Raw genomic sequence first — 25710 nt, forward strand, 5'->3', positions numbered from 1 at the left:
AGTTTCCAAAGGGCTTGCTGGCCAGCCAATATAGCTGAAACACTGAACTCACTGAATTCCAGTTTCAGTGAGAGACACTTCTGCAAGAAATAAAGTGGAGAAACATTTGAAGATGACATTATACTTTTAGCCTCTGGTTTCCACAAGAATAACTGAACTTCCCCACATACACATAAGAACCTGCTCAATAGCTTAACTGTCTCCTAAAACAGAATTCAGACTACTATACTGAGGCATTTGAGTATATCCAGTACTAAACAGGGCAAACATCATAGGGTTCAGCATGAAATAAAAAATTACTAAGACTGAGTTCAACAAGATGGATCAGAGGTTATGAGTACTTGCCACACAAGTACCATGTGCTGAGTTTATTACCAGAACCCACAATGGAAGGAAAGAACTGCCACTCAAAAGTTGTTCTCTGACCTTCATATTATGAGCACACAAATACTTGTACACACATGGACACACACATATTAACTCCCTTACACCCTACACAGAAAATGTTTAAAAAAATGAAGGACACAACTGGAAGCAAGAAAAATGAAACCTACAATGGGGTTAAAAAAGTAATGAATCAGTAATCCAACCCAAAGCTGGTACAGATGTTAGAAATAGCATAAAGGAAACTTAAAGTTATGCTAACTAACTTCCATGTTTAAAATGTGCTGGTAATATGGTCCAATGGCCAAAGGCACTTTCCACCAAGCCTGATGATCTTGATTTGATCCCAGAATTCACATAGGAAACGGAGAGAACCAACTACCACAAATGGTCCTCTGACCTCTATTTATACTCCAAATAAATAATTAAACGTAAAGTAATTAAATGATAGTCCATGCAGTACACAGCATGCCTGTAACACCATCCCAGGAGGATGAACGGCAGGACCAAAATTTCAAGGCCAGGTCTGACTTCATAGGGAGTGCCTGTCTCGACAAAACACAGTAAGCCAACAAAAAAGATATGAATATATCTAGACATAACTTTCAAAAAAATAAAGTGGCAGTCTAAGACCAAAAAACCTCACTGGATAGAATTAAAAACAGATTATACTTTATGGAAGGTACTAGAGGCAATATGAGAAATTATCCAAATGAAGCACAGAAAGAAAAACTTAAAAAAAAATAAATCAAACATCACTGATGAGTAATACCTTCAAGTGGCTACATACACATGTAATTGGAGTCACTGAAGAAGAAAAATGAGGAGAGAAGAAACCTGTTTGACAATATAATAGACAAAGTGTTTCCCCCAAAGTGATGAAATTATAAGCCCACAGATCTAGGAAAGGTCAATAAATGCCAGACAGGAGAAATACTAAAATTGTTCAAAATGAGTAATAAAGAAAACTTTAAAAGCTGCCATGAAAATTATCATACACATAGAGAGAAACCAGGCTAAGAATTATGGCTTAGTTCTCACATGGCATAAGGAAAGAAGACAAATGAAGAGCATCTTTAAATTATGGAAAAGTAAGTTTGTCAATACTGAAGATCACATTCAGCAATGATATTTTCTAAAAACAAAATTAGAAAGATGACTGATGGGAAATATAAGAAATAGTAAAAAGTGTTCAACATTTTTAACAATAATGGAAATGCAAATTAAAAATACTTTGAGATTTCTTAATAGATTGACTAGGATCAAGAAAACGACTGACAAAAGCTGGGGAAGATACAGGAAAAGGGACCTCTCATTCACTGTTGGTGGATTTGAGAACAGGCCCAGCCACTCTGGAAATCAGTGTGAAGAATTCTCACAAAGCTGAAAGTAGATTTACTACATGACCCAACTATACAACTCTGGCATGTAACAAAACAATATCCTATTCCACAGACAACTTTTTTAGCTGTTTTCATCACAGCACTGTTGACAATAGATAGGAAATGGAAACAACCTATGCAACTTTCAATAGTTGAAAGGATAGTGAAAATGTGTGTGTTACATATTCAAAATTTAATACTGTTCCATTATGAAGAGAAATGCAATCAGGAAACTGGCAGGCAAAATAATGGAATTACACCATATTATACTGTGAGGTAACCCAGGACCAGAAAGACAAACATTGCATGTTTTCTTTTATTTCTGGATCCTAACTCAGATTTTTTGTATGTGTGTATATAAGCTGGAGGAAACACAGAAACCAGTAAATGGGGGACCATGGGAGGGGCTCCAAGGAGGTGAAAAACATGGCACAGACTATTTAGCAAAATTCCAGTGCCAGGCATGGGAAATCCACCTTTGTGCAGTTGCTCAGAGTAGTCCAAGAGACTCCCCAAATATTGCAGGTTCCCGTTAGTGCCCTTGGTTAACCCCCAGATCTAATGATATAACCTTATTGGTGAAGACACTTCAGACACAGGACTTAGAGGACACAGGCTTGAAATGATCGGGAGGTCTCCTTCTGAAGATGAGCTCTTCTAGTATCTAGAGTTGGTATACAGTGTTCCAAGGAAGAAAAGCCAAAAGTGAAGCCTGTGAACCACACTAAAATTCAGCACAGCAACATAGATCCAAGAGTGTAACAATGGTATTTTATCTCGGGAGTAACCAACAGTTACCTAATTTGACTCATGGCTCACTCAGTAGAAAGGAACTCATGCTCAATATTATAAATCTAGCCAAATACCTGTTGAAGTAGGGTCCATGGTTAACTCATGGACTCTACAGGAGAGATTATGACTGCAACATTCATAAGCCTTTATAATTCTCTACTACATTTTAAACACTTGTCCTTATAACCTCACCATTCATCAAAGAAGCTTGTTTTACAGCAAATGGAGACCATCACAGAGATACATAGTTAGTAAAAATGGAGAAAACAAATGACTGTAGGTTCTCACCTCCAAATGATACAGCACAGCCCACTCCCTACATCTAAGGCTCATGGAACATCATAAAAGAGGATGTGGAAAGATTATAAGAGAAAGAGGACCAGTATAAAAATAATGATATCCTTTAAATGACAGGGAGCTATATTCATGAAATCATAACAAAATTGTAAATTTTCTTCTAATCAATAATAATACCATCTGCTATTATGATATGGATAGAATAAAATCTCACATAGCTCCACCCCTAGACGAAGAGCTGTAGCCAATTAAAGGCTGCTAATATGGGGAAAATCAGTTTTCTCCAGATAAAAGCCACCTGATAGGTTCCCAGATCCCAAGTAATCATTCCTAAATGCATATGCACATAATTAAATGGACTCAACACAGTGTGTGAGTGTGTGTGTGTGTGTGTGTGTGTGTGTGTGTGTTAGAGATGGAGAAAAAAGATGGAGATAGAGAAGGGAGAAGAGAGACAGATACAATAATAAAGTATGAGAGGTCAGGAAATTAAGACGGAGTGGGAAAGACATATGAGGAATTGGGAGGGATAGAGAACAGGGTAGTAGCGATGTGTATGCAGTACTCATGAAATTCTCAAAAGCTTAATAAAATAAATATTAAAATGTAAAAAATGATACTTATAACCTTAAGACAAGACGCAAAACAGTGAAAAGAGTCTCATTTAGTAAGTTAATAAAGATATTCTGAAATCATAAAACAATTTAAAAGAAGATAGAAAAAAGAGGTAAAGCATGAAATAATCAGTAAGATAAAAGAAAACAGATAACAAGATAATAGTCATAACAATTTCACAAACTAGTTTGACTTTCATAAAGTAAAAGCTTCAGGAGAAAAGGACAAATAATATAAAAAGATACGTGCCACTCAATTCCATTAGAAACACAGAAAAAAAGTTTCTTAGCACACACAGTATACAACTTATAAAAACAAAATACTAAGCTCTAGCCAATGAATTTTCTCCTGTCTTCTACAACCCAAGCCTCACTATGTATGTCATATTCTTCCTACCTTCAGAGGAATCAAAACAAAAATAGCTCATAGAGGAAAGTTACAGAGAAAAGAAAGTCAGGGAGAAAAAGGACCAAAACAAAATTGAAATAATTGTTTCTATTTGTTATCTATTCATCCCAAAATATGTGAATATCAGACTTTGTGGTAGATGTTGAGAATTCAAGTTGATTTAAGAGATATAAATCATTAATCTTATTGTTTTCTAATATAACTGAATAACCAAGAATTTTAAAAATTATAACCTTTCACACTCCTGACTTGGTTCTAGGATCTTGGGTAGATGCCACCAGATGGATATCCTCAGTCTCATGATCTCTTAGTCAAGGACAAGACACCAAACCCTTTAAATTTGAAGCCATTCAGGAAGATGCTGAACAGTGTAGGATGGTCAATATGTGTCACAGAAAGCAAATACCCAATCTTTTCTGGGAAAGAATAATGACTACCTGAAAGTCTCAACAGAGTGTAGAGCATAGGTTCTCAGTAGAGTTCAAATTTTCTTTGCAACGTAAAGGACACATAAAGTTAATGTTCTTGGTGACAACCAAATGGAGCTTTCTAAAAAGCTACATTCCTCAAAGCCCCTACATGCCTGCATCATTTCTAGTCATCTTTTACCCTAGCACCAGTTTGTAACAATTATCCCCATTACATCTCATCAGGAAAGGCATTGCTTGAATATTCTCAGTCTTAGGAGAGCATATTTATGTACAAATGTTTTCAAACCCAAGATCTGTAGGATTTCTCACATAGATAAAGGTCAAGTCCAGTTCAGAAAGAGTAATCTTCAAATCACACAAGATGGTGACTATCCAAGCCAGAGAAACTCTTTGCATATACAACTTGTTGCTGATGTTTATTCAAAATCACAGCAAAACTTCTCAGTGCCTTCTCAAGATGGGTGACACCAAAACCAAAATACATTAGAGAATCTGGTTTCATCCTTTGTCATACTATCCTCCAAAAAGGCAAAAGCACTTACCAGTGTACAGGTCAGTATCTGTGTATTCATCCACTTTCTTGTGCTGCAAAATATAGTCAGAAACTTTGGTCCCAATGGCTGGCTGCACGTCTGTCCACTCCAGGGAAACCACGGTGCTGGAAGGCTCCACTGTCGGGGAAAGCCGCAACCTAATGGAGGTGACAAACAAGGTCGTTTATTTGCCATCTTGTATCACCCAGGGTCTTAAAGACTTGTAGAAGTGTCAGGCTGATTCCGTCTGTTACCACAACTTTCTATATCCTTAAATAAACTAGTTTTCAAGGCTTCTGTTTCCTCATCCACAAATCATGGATACAAAAAGCTCCCTTTAAAAAAAGAATATAATATAATAAACAAATTAGCCTATGCTCACAACATGTGTTCAATGAAAATTTGTTATTGTTTGATTTATTTAAACTACATTTTCAATGGTGTTTCATTTTACATAAAGTGGCGGGGAATAACTCCCCTTTGTTCCTAAATGCATCAGTCAACTTTCAATATCCTCAAATCTCTTCAATGGATATGTAATACTCTCAAAATAAAAGGAGAGTGAATGAATCTCTTTTAGAATAAATCTCTTTTAGAATAAATCCTATTGTAAAGCAATAGAAAAGAAAATTGTTGAAGGTTATTACTGAATTGGTCTTTTGAGATAACGAGGTGCAATTCTCTCATTTCTACAAAGTAGGGAAAACAAGGCCTTCAAAGAGAAACAGTTTGCACAGGGTCATATAACAAGACCCAGAAAATTATCACAGTAACTTTGTCTACCCTAGGTCACTATTCTTTCTATGCATCGACTATGCCATACTATCTCTACAAGGACAATCTTACAGTTTGGATTCTCTCTTCCTACAGAGGTGTTTTGTGAGACTATGGCTTGCCATCCTGGGTCCTGACTATTTCTCCGTATGCCATTTCTTCTTAAGCACACTTCTCCAAACACGATGACTTTCCTTTGCTTCCTCAAGTAAATGTCCCGTGTCTGGTACTTCTAATAGGCTGTCTCTTCTGCCTAAACCATGACTCTTAGTACTTGTTACATAACTCAGTGCTCTCTTTTAATTCAGGTCCATTCAAAGGTATTCTCTTTATTACCCCCTCTTCTATCTAAAGCATGCCCCCGAGTCTTCCCATGAACAACTTTGTTTTTCTTTAGCTTGCAATTTAACTTTAAACTGTGCCTTATTTACTCTTAGCACCTGTCTCTCCTCATCTCACTACCAGCCTCCAAAAGCTTCAGATAGTCTTTCTCTTAATCACTGGTATTTTCTAACCCAGTGACCAATACACAGAATGTGTTCAGAATTTCTGGCTGAAAAGTGAATAAAATAAGAGAAGTTGTATGCTTTCTTTATCTCAGTAGCTATATTCAAAGTAGGCATTGGCAGAACACATCAGTTGCCCAGAAGACCAGTGCTTAGTGGATAATCACAAAGAGAAATGGATTACAAGGCGTCACTTCAAAACACCATCCAGTGCAAACTCAGTGCATGTGCCACATTTCTATACTGCAAGAGCTCCTTCTTTCCCAAAAGAGGAGGGGCACACTAGAGATGTTAATGATTTGTGTAGGTAGCCTGAGAATACAACAAAATCACAGCTTTGTTTGCCAACACACGACTGTGAGCCAATGGGAAGGAGTAGGTAAAGGAAGAGGGGCCATACATACTTACACCGGCTGCGGAAGGGGACTACAATTGGGAAGCCCACTGGCATCAAAGGCACTAAGGTCACACCTGCACCAGTCATCGATCACATCTCCTTTCCCAGAACACCAGTAGGAACTCATCAGTGCACTCTTGAAGGCCTGAAAGAGAGAATGACCAAAGAAATGACAATAATAGAGACTGACAATAAAGGTGTGTCAATGATCATTATGTTACCCAACCATGGATTTAGCCTTCTTGCTTAAACATTTGTGACTTTATCATTTGGGATCTTCCATCTTGAGATATGCATTTCCCAGCATCCAGAATATTCATTGAGACATAATGCCAACAGCGTCATTGGGAACTTCTCTTGACCCTAGCATTCTATTTATTAACATAGATCTTCACAATAATTGCACATAATAGATATTACTATTATTCTCATTTTACACATGGAAAACTGAAGCACACAGAAAGTAATTGTGTGAACTTCACAGGTAGTAAGTAACAGGTGTTGGCTCAAATCCCCGGCTCCAATCTATGGACACACTACCTTAAAAATGTCCAATCTTATCTGATTCCTGGTTCCCAGAGCCAGTCCTCCTAGAGACACTGCATCTGGCTATCTCACTGCCCTGCTTCAAAACATGAAGCTGCCCACAGTTGCCAGGACTAAATCTAAACCCCTTAATTAAGTTTCCATTCATCTTTCTACACTCATCTTACACAAGTTTTAGGACCTTCGGCACACAAAATTATTCTCCTTTAATAGAAGTACTAATATTCTCCCCCCCTCAGTAGTCAATTTTTCTGTATTTCTTAACGCTGCCTTTTTTAGTATGCTAATGATGTCAACAATACCGTAAGAGAAATGTGTGTTACAGGTAAGCAAAGAAAAGAAAAGAAAAGAAAAGAAAAGAAAAGAAAAGAAAAGAAAAGAAGAGAAGAGAAAAGAAAAGAAAAGCCTTCATCGACAATGCTGGTCAGTGGTATGGTTGGCTCCGTTAAGTCTTGCTCTGTTAATCTGCCTTGCTTTAAATAAGGACTTGTCCTAAGCCCCTGCACATATGGAGCAGATGCAAAGCTTGGTCTTCATGTGGGTCTCCCAGCACTTGGATCCAGTCCTCTAACCGGGTCGCCTTGTCTTGCCTCAGTGGAAAAGGATGTGCCTAGTTTTTCAGAAAGTCACCATTTCATGGCGGGTTGGTTCCCATGGGGGACCTTCCCCTTCTCTGAGGAGAAGGAGAGGGGAGAATGGGTGGAGGGTTTTGAGAGGGAGAGGTCTGGAAAGAGAGGAGGGAGGCTGCAATCAGGGTGTAAAGTAAATAAACAAATAAATTTTAAAATATAATGGTCACTGGTCTATTTAATGATAATGTTTTCATTGTCTTTCAAAAAATTATGCTCTTTTAAGCCTGAAAAATCTCCATTTTCATTGAACTCCAACTCAATATTTTTGGCCTTAAATAAAACTTTCCCTTAAACCTAAAACTGACTGTGTTCTTTCGGACAATGTGACACCACGTCACTTCTACTACCACCCCTCTGGGTCTGACTTATCCACCGAATTCTAACACTAACTGCTACCAGGAGCAAAAGACAGACTCTCTAGCCAGAAGGGTTCTCACAAGACCTGCTGTGATCCAGTTAGTACTTCATGAACAAATGAACGGTGACTTCAAATTTTCATTGATAGTAGATGGAAAAGGGAACTTGGAAAAAGTTTTCTGTACCGATTGAATGAAAAGCTCAAGTCTTTAATGTATTGTCTTCTTCTCTTTTAGGTTATTATTATTATTACTATTATTATTGTTATTATTATTATTATTATTATTATTATTATTTTGGTGTGGAAGATACTAGCAACATGGGTCTAGTGCTTGAGAAAATGCCCTAGTTAAGTTGTTCCCTTTGCACTGAAATTTCCTGCCTTTGGGGACTGAGAATGTGGAATCCAGTTCTTTAATACTTAAGAACTCCAGAAAATGTTAATCTCTTGCTCCTTTGTGCTGGGCCAGCCATGAGTGTTTTCTTTCCTTTTATGTTACTTTTGTTGTGCTTTCTAAGTGGACTTTGAGTATTACCTAATTACACTGAGTTTACCTGATTACCCTGTTGTCACATTTTTTACATTCTGAATTATTCAAAATAGTCCATAACAGACGGTTTGTGTACATTGACTTTTGGTTCTCTCCTGAGAGGCTACACAGATCTAGCACAATGGTTCTTAGACGTCCTAATGTTGTCACACTTTAATACAATTCCTTATGTTTTAGTGACCCCAACTGTAAAATTATTTTAGTTGCTCCTTCATAATTGTAATTTTGCCACTGTTATGAATAATAATGTAAATATTTTGGAGACAGAGATTTACCAAAGGGTCTGATACCCACAGGTTGAAAACTGCTCACTAGATGACTGTATGCATCAAGAATGATGAGTATAATCCTTTTACCTTCCTCTTCCAGAGGAGCAAACAAGAAAACATGCATGTGAGAGACCAAAAGGTAAATTAGCAGCTATTATTAAGACCTAAAGTAGGTACTGTAAAGAAGTTTAGTAATGCCCTGAGGGGAGGAGCCACCTCACTGCATTCTTTCCCCACCCACTAGAGATACAGTTGCTAGGAAACTGGACCATCCCCCTAGGGAGGGACACCTAGTCATTAATAGTCTGGGAACCTTCCTATAGCCAATCGATTCAAAATGTAGCATCTTGACCAATAGATGCTTGCCAGGCAGGAATCGCCCCTGCCTTGGGCATGCTGGGATGGACCAGAATCTATATATCACCCAACAAACCTGGGCACAGCACGCTCAGCTCCCACCGCTTTGGCGGTGGGTGTTGTGGGCCCAAGCTGCAGCTTGTAATTTACAATAAAAAGACCCTCATCTGTTTTGCAACGGAGTCGATTCCTGTAGGTCTTTTGGGGGCTCTGGAACTGGGTATAACACATGATTCTTCTCTCATGTTCTTGCCAATAGCTTCTGCTAGAGACAAACACATTACCAAGGTTCTCCTTAGTCAAGTGAGTGCTCAGGCACACGAAGCAGGCAACTGCACAGTACAAAGTACTTGAGGCACACAGTCCTGAGCAAAAAGAGCAATGCTGGGGAAACTGCCATTCCAGATTCCAAGATATGTTACAGAGCATAGTAATAAAAAAAATGTGGTATTTATACAAAAAAATACATGCAGACCACTGGAAATCAAAGACCCAAACATGAGTATGTATAACTAAAGCCATTTAACATTTGACAAAGAATAACAACACATACAAACACTGGAGAAATGTCAGCATCTTCAAATGGTGGTGGGGAAACTGGATGTCCATGTGTGAAAGAATGAAATTAGACATTCATCTATTGCCTTATGTAAAAACCAACTCTAAGTGGATCAGAGTCACACATACTAGACCTGAAACTGCCAGAAGAAAACACAGATAGCACTCTACAGAATACAGATGTAGGAAAGAGCTTTCTGAATATTACTCCATTTATCCAGGATTAGAGGCCAACAGTCGACAAGTGGGACCTTATAAAACTAAAAACTCTTCTTCGTTTAAATAAAAATTCAGCTGACTAAAGAGAAAGCTCACAGAGTGGGAGAGAATATTTACTAGCTATCCATCTGACAAGAGGATTAATATCCAGATTGTATAAACAACAACAACAGAGCTTAAAAAAACAAAATAAACAAACAAAGAAAACAAATGATCCATTCAAAACTGGGCTTGGAATCTAAACAACTAATTCTCAAAAGAAGAAAAAATAGCTAAGATATGTCTGAAAAATACGTTTATCATCCATAGCAATTAGGGAAATGCAAATCAAAAGAATTCTGCAATTTCATGTTACTCCAATCATTATAACAAAAATCAACAAAACAGCTGCCAACAAATACTGGAGAGGATGAGGGAAAGAGAACCCTCATTCATACTGTTGGTGAGATTGTAAATTGGTCTAGCCATTCTGAAAATCAGTGGGAAAAACACTCAAAAGACTAAAAGTAAATCTACCGTATGACCCAGCTATACCACTCCTTGGCATATGCCCAAAGGACTTGACATCCTACACCATAGACACTTCCTCAGTCTTGTTTACTGCCACTCTATTAATAGTAGCTAAGAAATGAAAACAGCCCAAATGTCCTTCAACTGATGAATTAATAACCAGAATGTGATACTTCACTCAGAATGATCTTTTCTAGATCCCACCATTTGCCTGCAAATTTCATGATTTCCTCATTTTTGATTGTTGAGTAGTATTCCATTGTGTAAAAATACCACAATTTCTGTATCCATTCCTCCGTTGATGGACATCTGGGTTGTTTCCAGGTTCTGGCTATTACGAATAAAGCTGCTAAAAACAGGGTTAAGCAAATGTCCTTTTTGTGTACTTGAGCAAACCTAGCAATGGTATAGCTGGGTCTTGAGGAAGTGTTATTCCTAATTGTCTGAGTATGTGCCAGTCTTAATTGACTTCCAAAGTGGTTGTTCCAGTTTACATTCCCACCAGCAGTGGAGGAGGGTTCCCCTTTCTCCACAACCTCTCCAGCATGTGTTGTCACTTGAGATTTTCATCTTGGCCATTCTTATTGGTGTAAGGTGAAATCTCAGGGTCATTTTGATTTGCATTTCCCTAATGGCTAATGAGGTTGAGCATTTCTTTAAGTGTTTCTCTGCCATTTATATTCCTCTATTGAGAATTCTCTGTTTAGCTCTGTTCCCCATTTTTTAATTGGATTACTTGGTTTGTTGCTTTTCAGCTTCTTTAGTTCTTTATATATACTGGATATTAGCCCTCTGTCAGATAAAGGGTTGGTGAAGATTCTTTCCCAATCTGTAGGCATTCGTTTTGTTTTAACATTCTGGGTGAAGTATCCCAGAAGGAGAAAGACAAACATGGTATATACTCGCTTATATAGACCTACAAGATATGATAAACATAATGAAATCTATACACCTAAAGAAGATAAACAAGAAAGCAGACACGGGGTAAGATGATCAATCCTCACTTAGAAAGACAAATGAGATGTGCATTGGACGTATAATAGGAGTCCACTGAAGAAGGCATCTGAAAGACTCTACCAAGCAGCATTTCAAAACAGATACTAAGACTCATAACCAAACCTTCGGCAGAAGGGGAGTTAGTATGACGTGGAAAGAATAGGAGCCCCACAAGGACCCAATATATCTGGGCACAGGGTTTTTTTCTGAAACTGTTTCTCCAACCAAGGACCATGTATGGATATAACCTAGAACCTTTGCTCGGACGAAGCTCATGGTAGCTCAATAACCAATTGGTTTCCCATAGTAAGGGGAACAGGGACTATCTCTGACAGGAACTCAATGGCAGGCTCTTTGACCTCCCCACCTTCCAAGGGAGGAGCAGTCCTGCTAGGCCACAGAGGAGGACTTTGTAGCCAGTCCTGAAGATACTTGATAAAACAGGGCCAGACGAAAGGGGAGGAGATCCTCCCCAATCAGTGGACTTGGAAAGGGTCAGGGAGAAGCTGAGGAAGGGAGGGTGGGATTGGGAGGGATTAAGGGAGCAGGATACAGCTGGGATACAGAGTTAATAAAATGTAACTAATAATGATAAACAATAATAAAAAAAGAAAAAAAACAGAATGTGGTACATGTACACAATGGAAAACTATTCAGCAGTGAAGAAAAATGAAATTTGCATATAAGTGGATAGAATTAGAAAAGATCATATTGGGCAACACAGACCCAGAAAAATATCACATATTCTCTTTTATCTGGAATCCTAGCCCCAAGTCTTCAAATGTGGGCATACTACCTGGAGCGACTGCAGAAACCAGAAAAGTAAAAACGGACCACTGTGAGGGGAGAGCAACAGAGGGGAAATAACAGGTCAGAAGGAGTTGAAGAGAAAAATTAGAAAAAAATATGTGGGAGAGTTCAATTAGGGAATGAGGAAAAGGTAGCAAAACAGTAAGGCTGTCTGAATAAGTCATAGCAAATTGTCATTTATCAAAATAAAATTATATGTAATACATATAGGTCTATATATACATACATAGAATAAACTGAATTTTCCATCTGTGCTGACAATGTTCTCCCAACAGTCATAGACTATTTTACAAAAAGTCATGACATTTGAGTTGTTAATCAGGATTGTACAAGAAACTCCCAAAACATTGTAAGCTGTTGCTGCTGACCTTTGCTACATCCTAGGAGTGAACTGGAAATCTCTATTATTTAAAACTCTACAAATTTTCAACACAAGACCCAGAGAACTAAACTGGATCTGACCTGGAAGATTCCTATCTGAGGAATAGGTCTTATGGCACAATGAAGCTTCCAAGGAAAGCAACCAATAAATATTCTTACCCAGCTATGATGTGTATGAATCACATCAATGACTAGTATGTATTCATAACTTTAGAAGTACAAAAGTGGTATGCATACTTTGGTGGTAACTAAAAGCTTTGTAACTGAACTTCAGGCCAGTTTGACAAGAGGGAAGCCAAGCATGGCACTGGAAATCTAGTCAGTTACCTGGGGCTACTGAGCTCATGAATCTTGGAGGAAAACCTAAAAACCAGAGTAATTCCAAACTACATCCTACACATTTTTCTTTATATCCATAGGTAAGCGTAGTTATTACTTCGCAGCAGAGAAACTTTTCTTGCAGCAGACAGATTATTACAGAAAACCACAACCAAAATTCAGAGAACAAAGCATCTGGTGCTCAGTCCCAACTGATACATCTATGACACAATTCCTACCCCTAAAGCTCAAGGATCACTGAAGAAAAGAGGTTGGAAAGCTTTTTAAGAGCAAGATAAATAGGTAGTTTGATGTGAGATTGTGTCCCCTAGAAATATTAATCTATAGCATCTCATCAAAATGACTGCCTATGCAAGACCTAAGCAATGTTGACACCAGTGGACACAGTAGCAAGGAAAAGCTCCCAGTGTCTCAAGCCTAGACAAAGAACCACTGACAAGTGGAATAGAAGAGTAGAAGAAATAGGGAAGAACCTCTGCGAATTGATTATCTAATACCAAGTGGGGAATACCTTATGATCACATACATACACCTGATGCAATACAAACCAAGAAGTTGTGTGTGTGTGTGTGTGTGTGTGCAACAATTACAGAAAAGAATGCCATGAATTACATAAATTAGAGAAAGAGCAATGGGAGAGGTACACAAGAGGAAATGGAGTTAAGAAAGGAAAAGAGGAAAATGATGCAATTATAATTTCAAAAAATGAAAACATATTGTAAAATGTAATCCCATAACATTTTTAAAGCTATATAATACAACCTATATTTACAGATGAAAAGACTAAAAATCGGGGCATGAAGCATTTTTTTTTCAAGACCCCACAGCAAGAAAATGGTACAAACAGAATTCCAGTTTATACTTCCATCACATACAAAAGTACAGGTCTTTTTGGTTCAAACATGAAGATTTGTGAGATTGACTTCCAGGTTCAGTAAATTAATATAGAACATGCTCAGTTAAATTTAAATTTCAGACATTTATTTTATGTAAGGATATTCCAAAACATATTTGTTGTAAAGTACTTGGGCTTGAATTGACTCCAGTGTATGAGCATTGTTCCGACTATATCCCCAAATCTATTTTGGGAGCCATTATTCCTTTTAATAGCATAAGAAAAGGAGGTGCATTCAGAAACACAGGAACCAGATAGGAAAGTGTGAGTTTATGTTGACTGTCAGACCTGTTCTCCCTCGTTTGCAGGTTCCTCTTCAGTGCAATCAGTGTGTACAGCTAACTGCTCATAAATAAAGATTCTGTAACATCCCCCATCCAGAATTAAAAACTTAATTACCATAGTAACGAAAGCCAGGGTCATGGGGGAAAATGACCCAGATGGGAAGACCGTGTTTCAATCCAGCATGGAGAGAGAACATCCTGGTGTGTGTGTGTGTGTGTGTGTGTGTGTGTGTGTGTGTGTGTGTGTATGTGTGTTCTGTCAACAGGAAACTGAGCTTTCAGAAAACAAAGCAGGAAATCTCCCTGCACCTTGTGAGCTTCACCATAAAGGCAGGGCTTGGGGAGAAATCCTGCCCGAAGGTCTCCACATCCACTGGCTGTTTCCAAGAATGCTGGGGAACAGAATGGGGACTGGTGCAATGGCGAGCAGGCTCTGGATAAAGCGCAAACACACTCTGATAAAAGACTGACATCAAACAGGGAGCTCTTGCAAGGCAGCAGAAGCCAGAATTGTGTCAGCACAAGATCACTCTTCCTTACGTCTTCAGTCCTTGCAACACCCCCTCCACAGTCCAGCTGGATCCCAGGAGAAGAGAATCATAGAAGGTTCCAGCTTTGCAGAACTTGGTCTGTAAATCATCTAATCTAATCCATTTACAGATGCCGATACAGTGGCCCAGGGAGTCTAGCTGACTACCCAAAGTGACATACTCTCAATGATGAAATCATTCTTTACCTTCCATTAATGCTCAAACTTACCCTCTGCACGGGTTTTCTCTCCCCATAGACAGAAGGACATGAAGAAGGAAGGAGAATGAAGAATTAAAGTCCATTGGAATCCTGTACCATTAATTCTCCTATGTCACTCAATATAATAAATGCCAGGATTTCATCCAAAATCTAATTTTAGTTTCTCTGACTTGGATCTTATATTTATATGTGAATGCATGTTTTTATGGGTGTGCCTGTACTCTGTGTGTGTGTGTGTGTATTTGTCTCTGTGTTCTCAGAAATAAATGAAAATGTGTACTGGAAGCAATCTGGCTCCTAGCGTTTGAGGAGATCAACATTAGCATGGTCATTGCTTTTCATAACAAAGAAGGTTTGCATTTCCAGAGCTCATAAATGCTTCCAAGTTCAAGCTAATTAGTTAGTAAACCAAGTTGAGCAGGAGGAGAAAAGCAGCCACAGAAATGTTGAGCAATCAAAATAAACTAGGATTTATTCCTAAAACTATTGTTACTTTCTTATTTGAACTTGCATAAGTGATTCTCCTTGTTAAGCCTCAATTTCCCCGTGTGCAAAATGAAGGGAACAATGATACATTATTGGCAGTTGAATGAAGCTCAGTAAATATCCACTGAACTTCTTATTCATTACCACTTGCTGACAAAAATTAAAGAAAGGGATGAACAAGACCCAGTGGCTAACTTCAAAGTACTCATGGCTTAATGGTAAAGACAACACACAAAGAATTAAAATTACTATGGTTCAAAGGCTGTAAAGTCATATACACAGGAGGCTGTGGGAAGACAAAGAAAAGGGCCTTTCCATCTCGAAAGCTAAGACAATGCCTTAGGAATCTTAAACTCTAAGTAAACAACCTGCATTTCATTAAGATATTTAGGACAATGTACACAGAATGCCTTTAAGCTCATGAATTAAATTCCATGTTCTGCACTTCCAAAGCCTGTATTTTTATGACTGCATTTTTACACTGAAAGTTGGTATGGCCTGTTGACAACAAGTAGGTTATTTTTGATGTCAGGAGGGTTACGTAAGACTCCAGAATGAGCCCCTGAAGTCCTCACTCCATGCTTCACGCATTGTGTTATCTGTACAGTACTAACAAGCTTGGTGCTGAGATTGTACAATTCTTGCCAAATAAGGAAAGGGAAAGTTTTCTAAAGACAAAATAACCTATTATCTTCTTATCCTCTGTTTCACTGCCTAATACAGTAACTAATATGCAATATACATCAGTAGGTGTTTGCTGAATTGACCTCAATTTTTACGTGGAATGTTGAAAGAAACAAACTAATTCATAAGCACAGAAAGAAAAGAAAATATGTTTGTGGCCTTATTCTTAGCCAAGAAAGAACACTTGCAACATGCATATCAATGGGGTACCTCCATGCAAAAGCTGAATGTCAGTCTGAGCTTCTTCCTCATCTCAATCCAGTCTCCTTCCTTGGTTGCATCGATATCTACCCTGGGAGGGCAGCCCTGCTCTTCTGTAGGCAATTTCCATAGCTTTAATTTGTTACTGCTTCAAATTCTTTCACAGCTTTCTGAAACATCACTTGTTCCTCTGTCTTATTGCTTGAAGCTTTTCAAAATTCCCACTATTTTCCAGTGAAAGCCCTACTAATGAGCTTGAGAGTCAGCATTCTTTTTCTTTTCTTTTTTTTTTAATTCTACATTTTTTGTCAGCATTCTTTTTCATAAAATGTGTCTTTTCTTTTGTCTGTTTCCTGCTGCTCACTCGCTGTGATGCCTCCCACCTATTAGGGAACTGCACTATTTCACAGCCATAATCATGTTGTCATGGTTGTAAATGTCTATTCCCTAGTTTTCCTCTGCTGAACTGAACATACTTTGGCATATTTTCTTTCTTCCACTTTCTCTCATTCAAAGTTTATAAATTTCATATTTCCTTGCAATTTGATTACCTATCTTACTCACCTTTCAGATAGTGAGGTGTTCTAGCGAAAGTCACTCATCTGAGTAATCTGGGGCTCCAGCTCCAGGAAAATGAACTGTGAACACAAAGGGCTCCATGATTTGTAGAATGGCATAGGTTTGAAATAAGACTCTCTGTCGAGGTCTAAAATGAGGAGGGAAGACACACTCTAAATGTGAGTGGCGCCACTGCACAAAGAGGGGCCCCAAAATGAAGAAAACTGGAAGTAGCTGATATTTGCATTCACTTCTTTCTCTTACTCACTGAGGATGCAATGTGACAAAATGCCTTGTGCTTTCACCAATATGCCTTCCAACCACGAAGAACTAAATCTCTTCTAACCTTGAGCCAAAATAAACCCTTCTAGCTTTAAGTTGCTTTTGTTGAGTATTTTTGTCACAGCAGTGAGAAAACTTATTAATACAAAAATCTGGTACCAACAAGGGTTGCTCCTGTGACAAAAGTAACCATTTGATTTTAAGTATTTAGAGTTGGTTTGTAGGGGAAATTTGAAAGTTTGGGCCTATTGTCTATAGAATCCTTAAAATGCTGCAAACAAAACTTAATGGATCATTCTGATAGAAATCTGGGAGACCAAAATATTGATGGAATGTGAAAAATGGTCTTAGGTTGTAGTGGAGTCCACATGATGTTGGAGATGTTCACCAAGGAAAGCTCCAAGCAGGAAGTGCATCAGGCCTGAGGGAGAAGCTGTGTGTACTGCCAGTGGCAGAAGTGGTATATGGGAAAGCCTAAGTTGGTGGTGCCCAGCTCATGCCATCAAAAGCCTTGGATGTTACACATGCCTTCTCCATCACAATGAACTTTATCCCTGCCAACTCTGAGGCAAGTACAGTCCTTTTCACGCTGCTTGTGTTAAATAGTTTGTCACAGCAATGAGAAAAGCAACTAATAGAGTGTAATTCATTTAACTAAGGAAAGGACTGACTTTTTGAAGCCATTGAAAGGAGACTTATATGCTAGAATGGTTATGAAGTTAGAATTTTTTCTGAAGATAGTGTAATTACAGTTTAAAGAACAGTAACTGAAAGACATTTCGGTTACCTTGCAGATACCAGAGATGTGAGGAAAGGGCAGTAGCTGATCTACATCTTTAGGAAGACTAATTCTGAGCCCATGCTGGCCACATGGTAGATTAGTTAAAATGGAAAAGATCTAATGAACATAGGAAGGGTTAAAGAAGGTGAAATCACAGTGTAAGCACAACACAATTAATAGAGAATTCTAGCCACACTAGAACTCTGGGGAAAGCCATGACTGAACTTATTCACTCATCAGCAAAACCACTTTATTGGCTGGGAAAGATATTCATGTCCCTAGTAGCTTTAAGCAGTCTGGGATGAAAGAAATGAGCTTCATGAGACAGGATAAAATATATCAGGCCCATGTAGTCTGATAATGCAAAGGATATTATCTAGTCATAATCATGTTAAATAATCAAGATTGCATAATTAAGTAGCATGTGTGAGAACATACATAGGTAGAGAAATAGGTAGTACTAATTATCAGTCTTCTTATCCCCAACAAAGAAAGAAGGTATTTGTGATGGCCCATCTCAAAGATTATCTTAAGAAGGTACAAGTAAAAAACAGATGAGCAAAGGAAAGTGGAAATCTTCAATGACACACAAACTTAAGCAAAAGTCTGAAGGGTATCCATATTTTTTTCTTGGCCCTGATCTTTTAATAGTAGTATTATCATGTATGCATGCAATATGTGATTGTCAAAATTATATATATATATATATATATATATATATTTCTCTGATGACTAATGATGTTAAGCATTTCTTTAAGTGTTTCTCTGCCATTCGATGTTCCTCTATTGAGAATTCTCTGTTTAGCTCTGTACCCCATTTTTTAATTGGGTTACTTGATTTGTTGCTGTTTAACTTAAGTTCTTTATATATTCTGAATATTAGCCCTCTGTCAGATATAGGGTTGGTGAAGATTCTTTCCCAGTCTGTAGGTAGTTGTTTTGTTTTGATGATGGTGCCCTTTGATTTACAGAAGCTTTTCAGTTTCACGAGGTCCCATTTATTGATTGTTGCTCTTGGAGCCTGCGCTGTTGCTGTTCTGTTCAGGAAGTTGTCTCCTGTGCCAATGAGTTCAAGGCTCTTCCCCACTTTTTATTCTAACATATTTAGTGTGTCCATTTTTATATTGAGGTCTTTGATCCCCTTGGACTTTAGTTTTGTGCAGGGTGATAAATATGGATGCATTTGCATTTTTCTACATGTAGACGTCCAGTTAGACCCTTAGTCATCAGGGAAATGCAAATCAAAATGACCCTGAGATTCCACCTTACATACATCAGAATGGCCAAGATCAAAAACTCAAGTGGCAATACATGCTGGAGAGGATGTGGAGAAAGGGGAACCCTCCTCCATTGCTGGTGGAAATGTAAATTTGTACAACCACTTTAGAAATCAATCTGGCGCTTTCTCAGACAATTAGGAATAGTGCTTCCTCAAGATCCAGCTATACCACTCCTAGGCATATGTCCAAAATATGCTCAAGTACACAACAAGGACATTTGTTCAACCATGTTCATAGCAGCTGTATTCGTAATAGCCAGAACCTGGAAACAACCCATATGTCCCTCAATGGAGAAATGGATACAGAAATTGTGGTACATTTACACAATGGAATTACTACTCAGCAATTAAAAGCAAGGAAATCATGAAATGTGCAGGCAAATGGTGAGAATCTAGAAAAGATCATTCTGAGTGAGTTATCCCAGAAGCCGAAAGACACACATGGTATATACTCACTTATAAGTGGATATTAGACATATAATATAGAATAAACACACTAAAATCTATACATATAAGGAAGCTAATCAAGAAGGAGGACCCTGGGTAAGATGCTCAATCTTAATTCAGAAAGGCAAACAAGACAGACATCAGAAGAGGGAGAAAACAGGGAACAGGACAGGAGCCTACCACAGAGGGCCTCTGGAAGACTCTACCCAGCAGGGTATCAAAACATATGTTGAGACTCATAGCCAAACTTTGGGCAGAGTACAGGGAATCTTATGAAAGAAAGGGGAGATAGAAAGACCTGGAGAGGACAGGAGCTCCACAAGAAGAGCAACAGTACCAAGAAATCTGGGCACAGGGGTCTTTTCTGAGACTGATACTCCAAACAAGGACTATGCATGGAGATAACCTAGAACCACTGCCCAGATGTAGCCCATGGCAGCTCAGTGTCCAAGTGGTTTCCTAGTAATGGGAACAGGGACTGTCTCTGACATGAACTCAGCACTGGCTCTTTGATCACCTTCCCCTGAAATGGGAGCATCCTTCCCAGTCCACAGAGGAAGACAATGCAGCCAGTCCTGATGAGACCTGATAGACTAGGATCAGATGGAAGGGGAGAAAGACCTTTTCTATCAGTGGACTGGGGGAGGGGCATGGAAGAAGAAGAGGGAGAAAGAGTGGGATTGGGAGGGGATGGGGAAGGAGGCAACAGCTGGGATACAAAGTGAATTAACTGTAATTTATATGAAAAATAAAAATTAAATATAAATATATATTTATATATATATATACCTATAAAGGAACTCCAATACAGACAATGACATTTGGATGATAATGGTGATGTAAGTGCATACTTATCAATTATAGCACATGCACTATTTTTACTGTGAAACGTTGGAAGTTAAGAAGCTTGTGGGATGTACTAATGTAAGTAGGGGATGTATTGATGTTCTCCATACTGTCTGGTCAATTTTGCCAGGAATCTACAAAATGTTCAACTTGACATCCATCGAGTTAGCACCTACCCTGCAAAGAAGGTTCATACATGCCACCGATAATTTGACCAATAAGGAAGTGAGAAGAAGGAATCAGACACCTTTTGAGCTCACCTTATTCAAAGTCTAGTACTATACTTTCTGCCTTTTATGAGCCTCCCAATACTCTGGATGAAATAGTCCTTCTTATTTTCTCTAGTAATTCTTAATAGATAAACAAGTCAAGTGTCAGAAAAATCCATTCTCAGAATCACTTCAGTTAAACAAAAGTCCACTTTCAGCTTTCAGCTATGTGCTGATTCGTCTCTGTCAACTTGACGCACACTAGAGTTGTCTTGGGAGAAGCAATCTCAAATGAGAAATTGCCTCCGTCTCATTAGGGCTATGGGCAAGTTTGCAGAGAATGGTCTTCATTAACAGTTAATGTGGGAGGGCTCAATCCATTGGAGGTGGTGCTCTCTGGACAGGCAGTCTTTGAGTATATAAGAAAGCAGACTGAGCAAGCCACAGGGAGCAAACCAGAAAGTGGAATTGCCCCCATAATTCCTGCCTCTGCTGCTGCTTGGGTACCCATCCTAACTTCCTTCAGTGATGGCCTCCATCTAGATGTGTAACCCAAATAAACTCTATCTCACCAACTTGTTTTGGTCATGATGTTTATCACTGCAACAGAAAGCAAAGTAGGATAGCAGTAAGCCCAAGAATTTACTTCCTCACATCTTTCAATCATCTGTATCTAGCCTAAGATTACTCTACGCTGTGATGAAATACCAATTTGTAAGGACCTATCTCCTATATAAGAAATCATGCAATTCAACCTATGGCTCTATAAATCATAATAACAACATTCAGTTTCCCCTGTCAGGACACACTGCTTTTGAAGTTATTCTCCTTTAAGTTATGAGAGCTCAACAGAATATAGATGGCAGGAGGTGGACATTTAAAGCTGACACTCTGCATTGCCACAGTATGGCTAATGAAAAAATATTACATACACACACACACACACACACACAGAAACCCACATGGGGGTTGGTAAACTCTCTAAAAGATACAGAGAAAAGATGGCAAAGTTATATGATCCTCCAGGAAGGAGTTATGAATTTTGCTCTGTTAAATACAGGTTATGAGAGTGAGGACAAGAACTCAGTCTTTACATCCTCAGTCTCATCCTCTGTATAATAGAACACACAAGTACTCAACTCATGGTGTGCCTGTGACAATAATATGATTCCCGGCATGTCAAACATTGAGCATTGTATCAGCCATATAAAAGTGTTCAAAAATGCTTGCTATTATTTTTAATGAGTTAACTTAGCACTTTCTCCTCTGTAAGATGGATGGGAGCTGAAAGGTGAGACTACCTGACAAGAAAAAACTAACTCCTTGCTGGAGTGTGGCAGTCTGAGGGCTAGAAGCTCCATGCATGACTAAGCTCCATGATCCTAAATAGAACTGCTCAGTCGTCAGGGCAACAGCTTGTGTGCTGACATCGTTTTAAACTATCTCCAGACCATTTGTCCTTCCTGTCGCTGAGCAGATAGCAATTCTGAAAGTGATGAATAGCAGACCAATTATGAACAATAGGAAACATCAGTTATAACTCCAGGGAGAAGACATAACCATATCAGTAGCCTCATCCATCTAACGGTGAATCATCTGTCCAAGGCATCTTGCCCTGTGACCTTGAACTGCCAAAGACTTCTTAGTTTTGGACAGACCTAAGTTCCTCCTCTCAGGCTGTCTTCTACAAGGCGTTGTCCCTGGCCAGCTCAGACCTGGAAAGGGAACATGGGATGGTCCGCACATATTTTTCCTAAGGGAAGCCACTACTGGAGGATCTCAGCCCCACCCAACAGACATGAATGGTCTTCTAAAGCTTTCTCGCCTCTGACAAACAGCAATGTCTCTCTCCCTTGTGGTGAGAACATCTGGAGATGAGAAGCAGTGGAAAGGCCAAACTGTGGAGTGTACGTGGCTAAGTGTTAGCAGAAATTAATGGCATTTTTTTCATCTGTGGCCACTGGTGACTTCTTTTTCTATCACTCATGTGGTCTTGTAGGAAGCATCCATGGTAAAAAGCCTCCTTTGCTGGTATACGTTCCGTAGTTGAGACTCTAAGTGCAGGATAGAAAGAGAAACTTCAGAGCACACAGGAAAAGGCGGGCTTACTCTAGATTCATACTGAGCCTACACGGGCATTTGAAAAGAAGGTGTGTGCTGAGCAAATTGGTTAAGAATGGGGAATTTTGTTGTTACTGTTGTTGCTGCTGTTATTTCTTGGGCAATACTGGGGCTTAAAACTAGAACAAGTGCTCTACAACCGAGCCACAGCTCCAGGCTTTTAATGAGGGGACTTTTATCAGAAGTATTACAAAGATATTTCAAAGCAATTTTAAAAGTTCAGGTAACTTAACCTAGAATGAATAAAATGTTCTACATGCTTTGTGGACAGAAGAATATGGTCACTGGAACAAGACTGTTGGTTCAAATAGTAATTCAAGTAACTTCAACTTCATGCATGGGTGATATATATTGATTTGTACACATTAAAATGGATATATTAATCTCTAACTCTGTAATAACTACTGTGTCATTTTTAAAATGCCTTAAAATAATGCCAAACCTATATACTTTTCTTCACACAGACATACATTTGTTAATTTAATAACTACTGCCTAAATCTTGATTATGAACAGTCTATAGACCAAAGTATATTAGTGAATAGAAGAATAAAAAGCAGTTAGACACATTTATTTACAGATATAATCAATTCTAGACATATCTATAGTCACCTACAATTAACTTAGTATTTTTAATATCTTCAGTTGGAAAACATGTCAATGGAAACATCGTTCAGAGATGCTACCTTTGCCTTTAGGAAAGAATGAGTTTCTTGTCTGTGAGACAACTGCTCATTTGTTTGATAAAGCCGGTGAATACTATGAAGGTAAAGTAATTGCTATGTATAACACACACTCTGCACTAGATGCTTTAATCGGAGACAAGAGCTGAAATGACAAGAGGGCAAAACAAATAATAAGAGAGGGTCTATAAGAAGAATGTAAAGAAAGAGGAATGAAGCTGCAACTGATTTACATCAAGTATTTAATGTACAAGGAATTTGCTAAATGCTTCCCAACATAATCTTATTTAGTCTAACAACTCTGTGAGTTAAATACCATTATCATAGCATTCCTGCTTGGATTCTGAGGAATGAAATTATATCCCCACAGTATGTGGTAAAACTGAACTCTAACCTGTATCTGATTTTTGTGCTGCCTGTAAAAAGGGGTACCTTCATTATTCTCATCTTACAGAAAAGACGAAACCATGTAGCTTTAACATATTGTCACATATGAAATGCCATCCAACATGGAATCAAGAAGCCAGAATTGAAATTTAGATCTGACCACAAAGCCAAGATGCTTTCACTGATGTTACTTAACTCCCTAAAAATCTCCAAATGGCAGTGATAAGCATATCTACATTAGACATAGCAAAAACAGTATTGAATACATTAAAAATAAGAAAATGATCCTATCCATTTTACACTGTTGTCTCCATCTAATTACATATCTAGTTCCTTTCAAATTAGGTATGTGCTCATTTGAGAAACAATAATGAGGGAGGTTCTGTGGTGAGGAGTAAGCATCTTTAATAACACATATGCCTCAATACCACAATATTAACAACTGTGTTTCTGTCGTTGGTGTCCCACCTAACTTTTTTTAAAGATATATTTATTTATTATGCATAGTGTTCTGTCTGCATGTACACTCGCACGTCAGAGAAGGGCACGAGATCTCACTATAGATGGTTGTGAGCCACCATGTGGTTGCTGGGACTTGAACTCAGGACCTCTGGAAAAGCAGCCAGTGCTCTTAACTGCTGAGTCATCTCTCCAGCTTCCCCCACCTAACTTTTTAAGAAATAAAATTATGGAGAACAAAAGAAAGATTCAGATTGGGAGCTTCCATTATGGCATTTCACCTGATTTTTTAAAAAGAGAAACAATAATTTGTTTGTTGTTAAGATAAAGAAGCCAAAGTAAGCAAAAGTTGAAGGAGCAACTCAAAACAATTCTAAAAATAGATGTTTGCCCTCTGGAAAGAGTGAAGAAGGGTTGAAGTAATCAGAGGTCTCTGCTGAGGTGTGTTTGTTTGTTTGTTTGTTTGTTTGTTTTAGTAAAAGTATCATTTGGATGGTGGGTTATGCCTTACCTTCTAATAGTCTCAGAAGTAACTAAGATATGAAAATGAAGGAAAGGTAAAGAAGAGGATAGTGACATGAGGGATTCTAGACTCTAATAAAGGGTGTTATGTGGTAAAGAGGTTTGTTCATGCCAAAGTAGAGTGAAAGAACACAGTGAGGACAGATTTCCAGGTAGTTACAAGTTTAGTCAAAGATATACACTCAGGCAGGAGTTATGCAGTAAGAGGCTTTGAGGTGCTGGTATGTAGTTCTTTTCTCCTGAGCTTCAATTTTCTTTTGTCATTGAAAGTTTTTTTTTTTTTTTTTTTTTTTTTCAAGCCAGGTACAGTGGCACATACCTATAATCCTAGTTTTCTGGGAGGCAGAGGCAGGTGGATATCAATGAGTTTGAGGTCAGCCTGGTCTACAAAGTGAGTTCAGGAAAGCAGTGGCTACACAGAGAAACCCTGCCTCAAAAAAATAGTTATTTTTCAATATTTACTACGCTTATGGTCATAAAGACTGTAGTTATTATGACTAGGGACAACTCCAAAATATAAAAGAGATTTATCTTAATGCAAAAGGGCACTGACAAGTCTCTCTGTTTTTTGTTGTTGTTGTTGTTGTTGTTGTTTTCAATGCAGTTTATCCAGGAACCTTGAACAATCATCTGACCCTGGGGAAAGCCAGCCCACAGCTTAAATAGCCTCTGGGTAGCCAACCCAGGCGTGCCAGTGCCACGTGGGCAATGCAGATAGGTCCGGCTTCTCATAGTATTTCCTATAAGCCCACACCTGTTTGTTTATATCCCCCATTTTTATTCATTATTAGCC

General features: G+C 38.5%; 1 protein-coding gene across 4 annotated transcripts in view; it reads right to left on the reverse strand.

Annotated features, from left to right (window-relative positions):
- Positions 1-25710, reverse strand: part of Astn2 (astrotactin 2) — a 995804-nt gene that overhangs the window by 181454 nt on the left and 788640 nt on the right. For all 4 annotated transcript variants that reach the window (XM_060381206.1, XM_060381207.1, XM_060381208.1 and 1 more), the window contains 2 exons: positions 6531-6664; positions 4852-5000 (listed from right to left, as the gene is read on the reverse strand). In XM_060381206.1, coding sequence (XP_060237189.1) covers positions 4852-5000; positions 6531-6664 — 283 coding nt within the window. The remainder of the gene's footprint in view (positions 1-4851; positions 5001-6530; positions 6665-25710) is intronic.

Source organism: Meriones unguiculatus, chromosome 3, assembly GCF_030254825.1.
Source record: "Meriones unguiculatus strain TT.TT164.6M chromosome 3, Bangor_MerUng_6.1, whole genome shotgun sequence".
NCBI lineage: Eukaryota > Metazoa > Chordata > Mammalia > Rodentia > Muridae > Meriones > Meriones unguiculatus.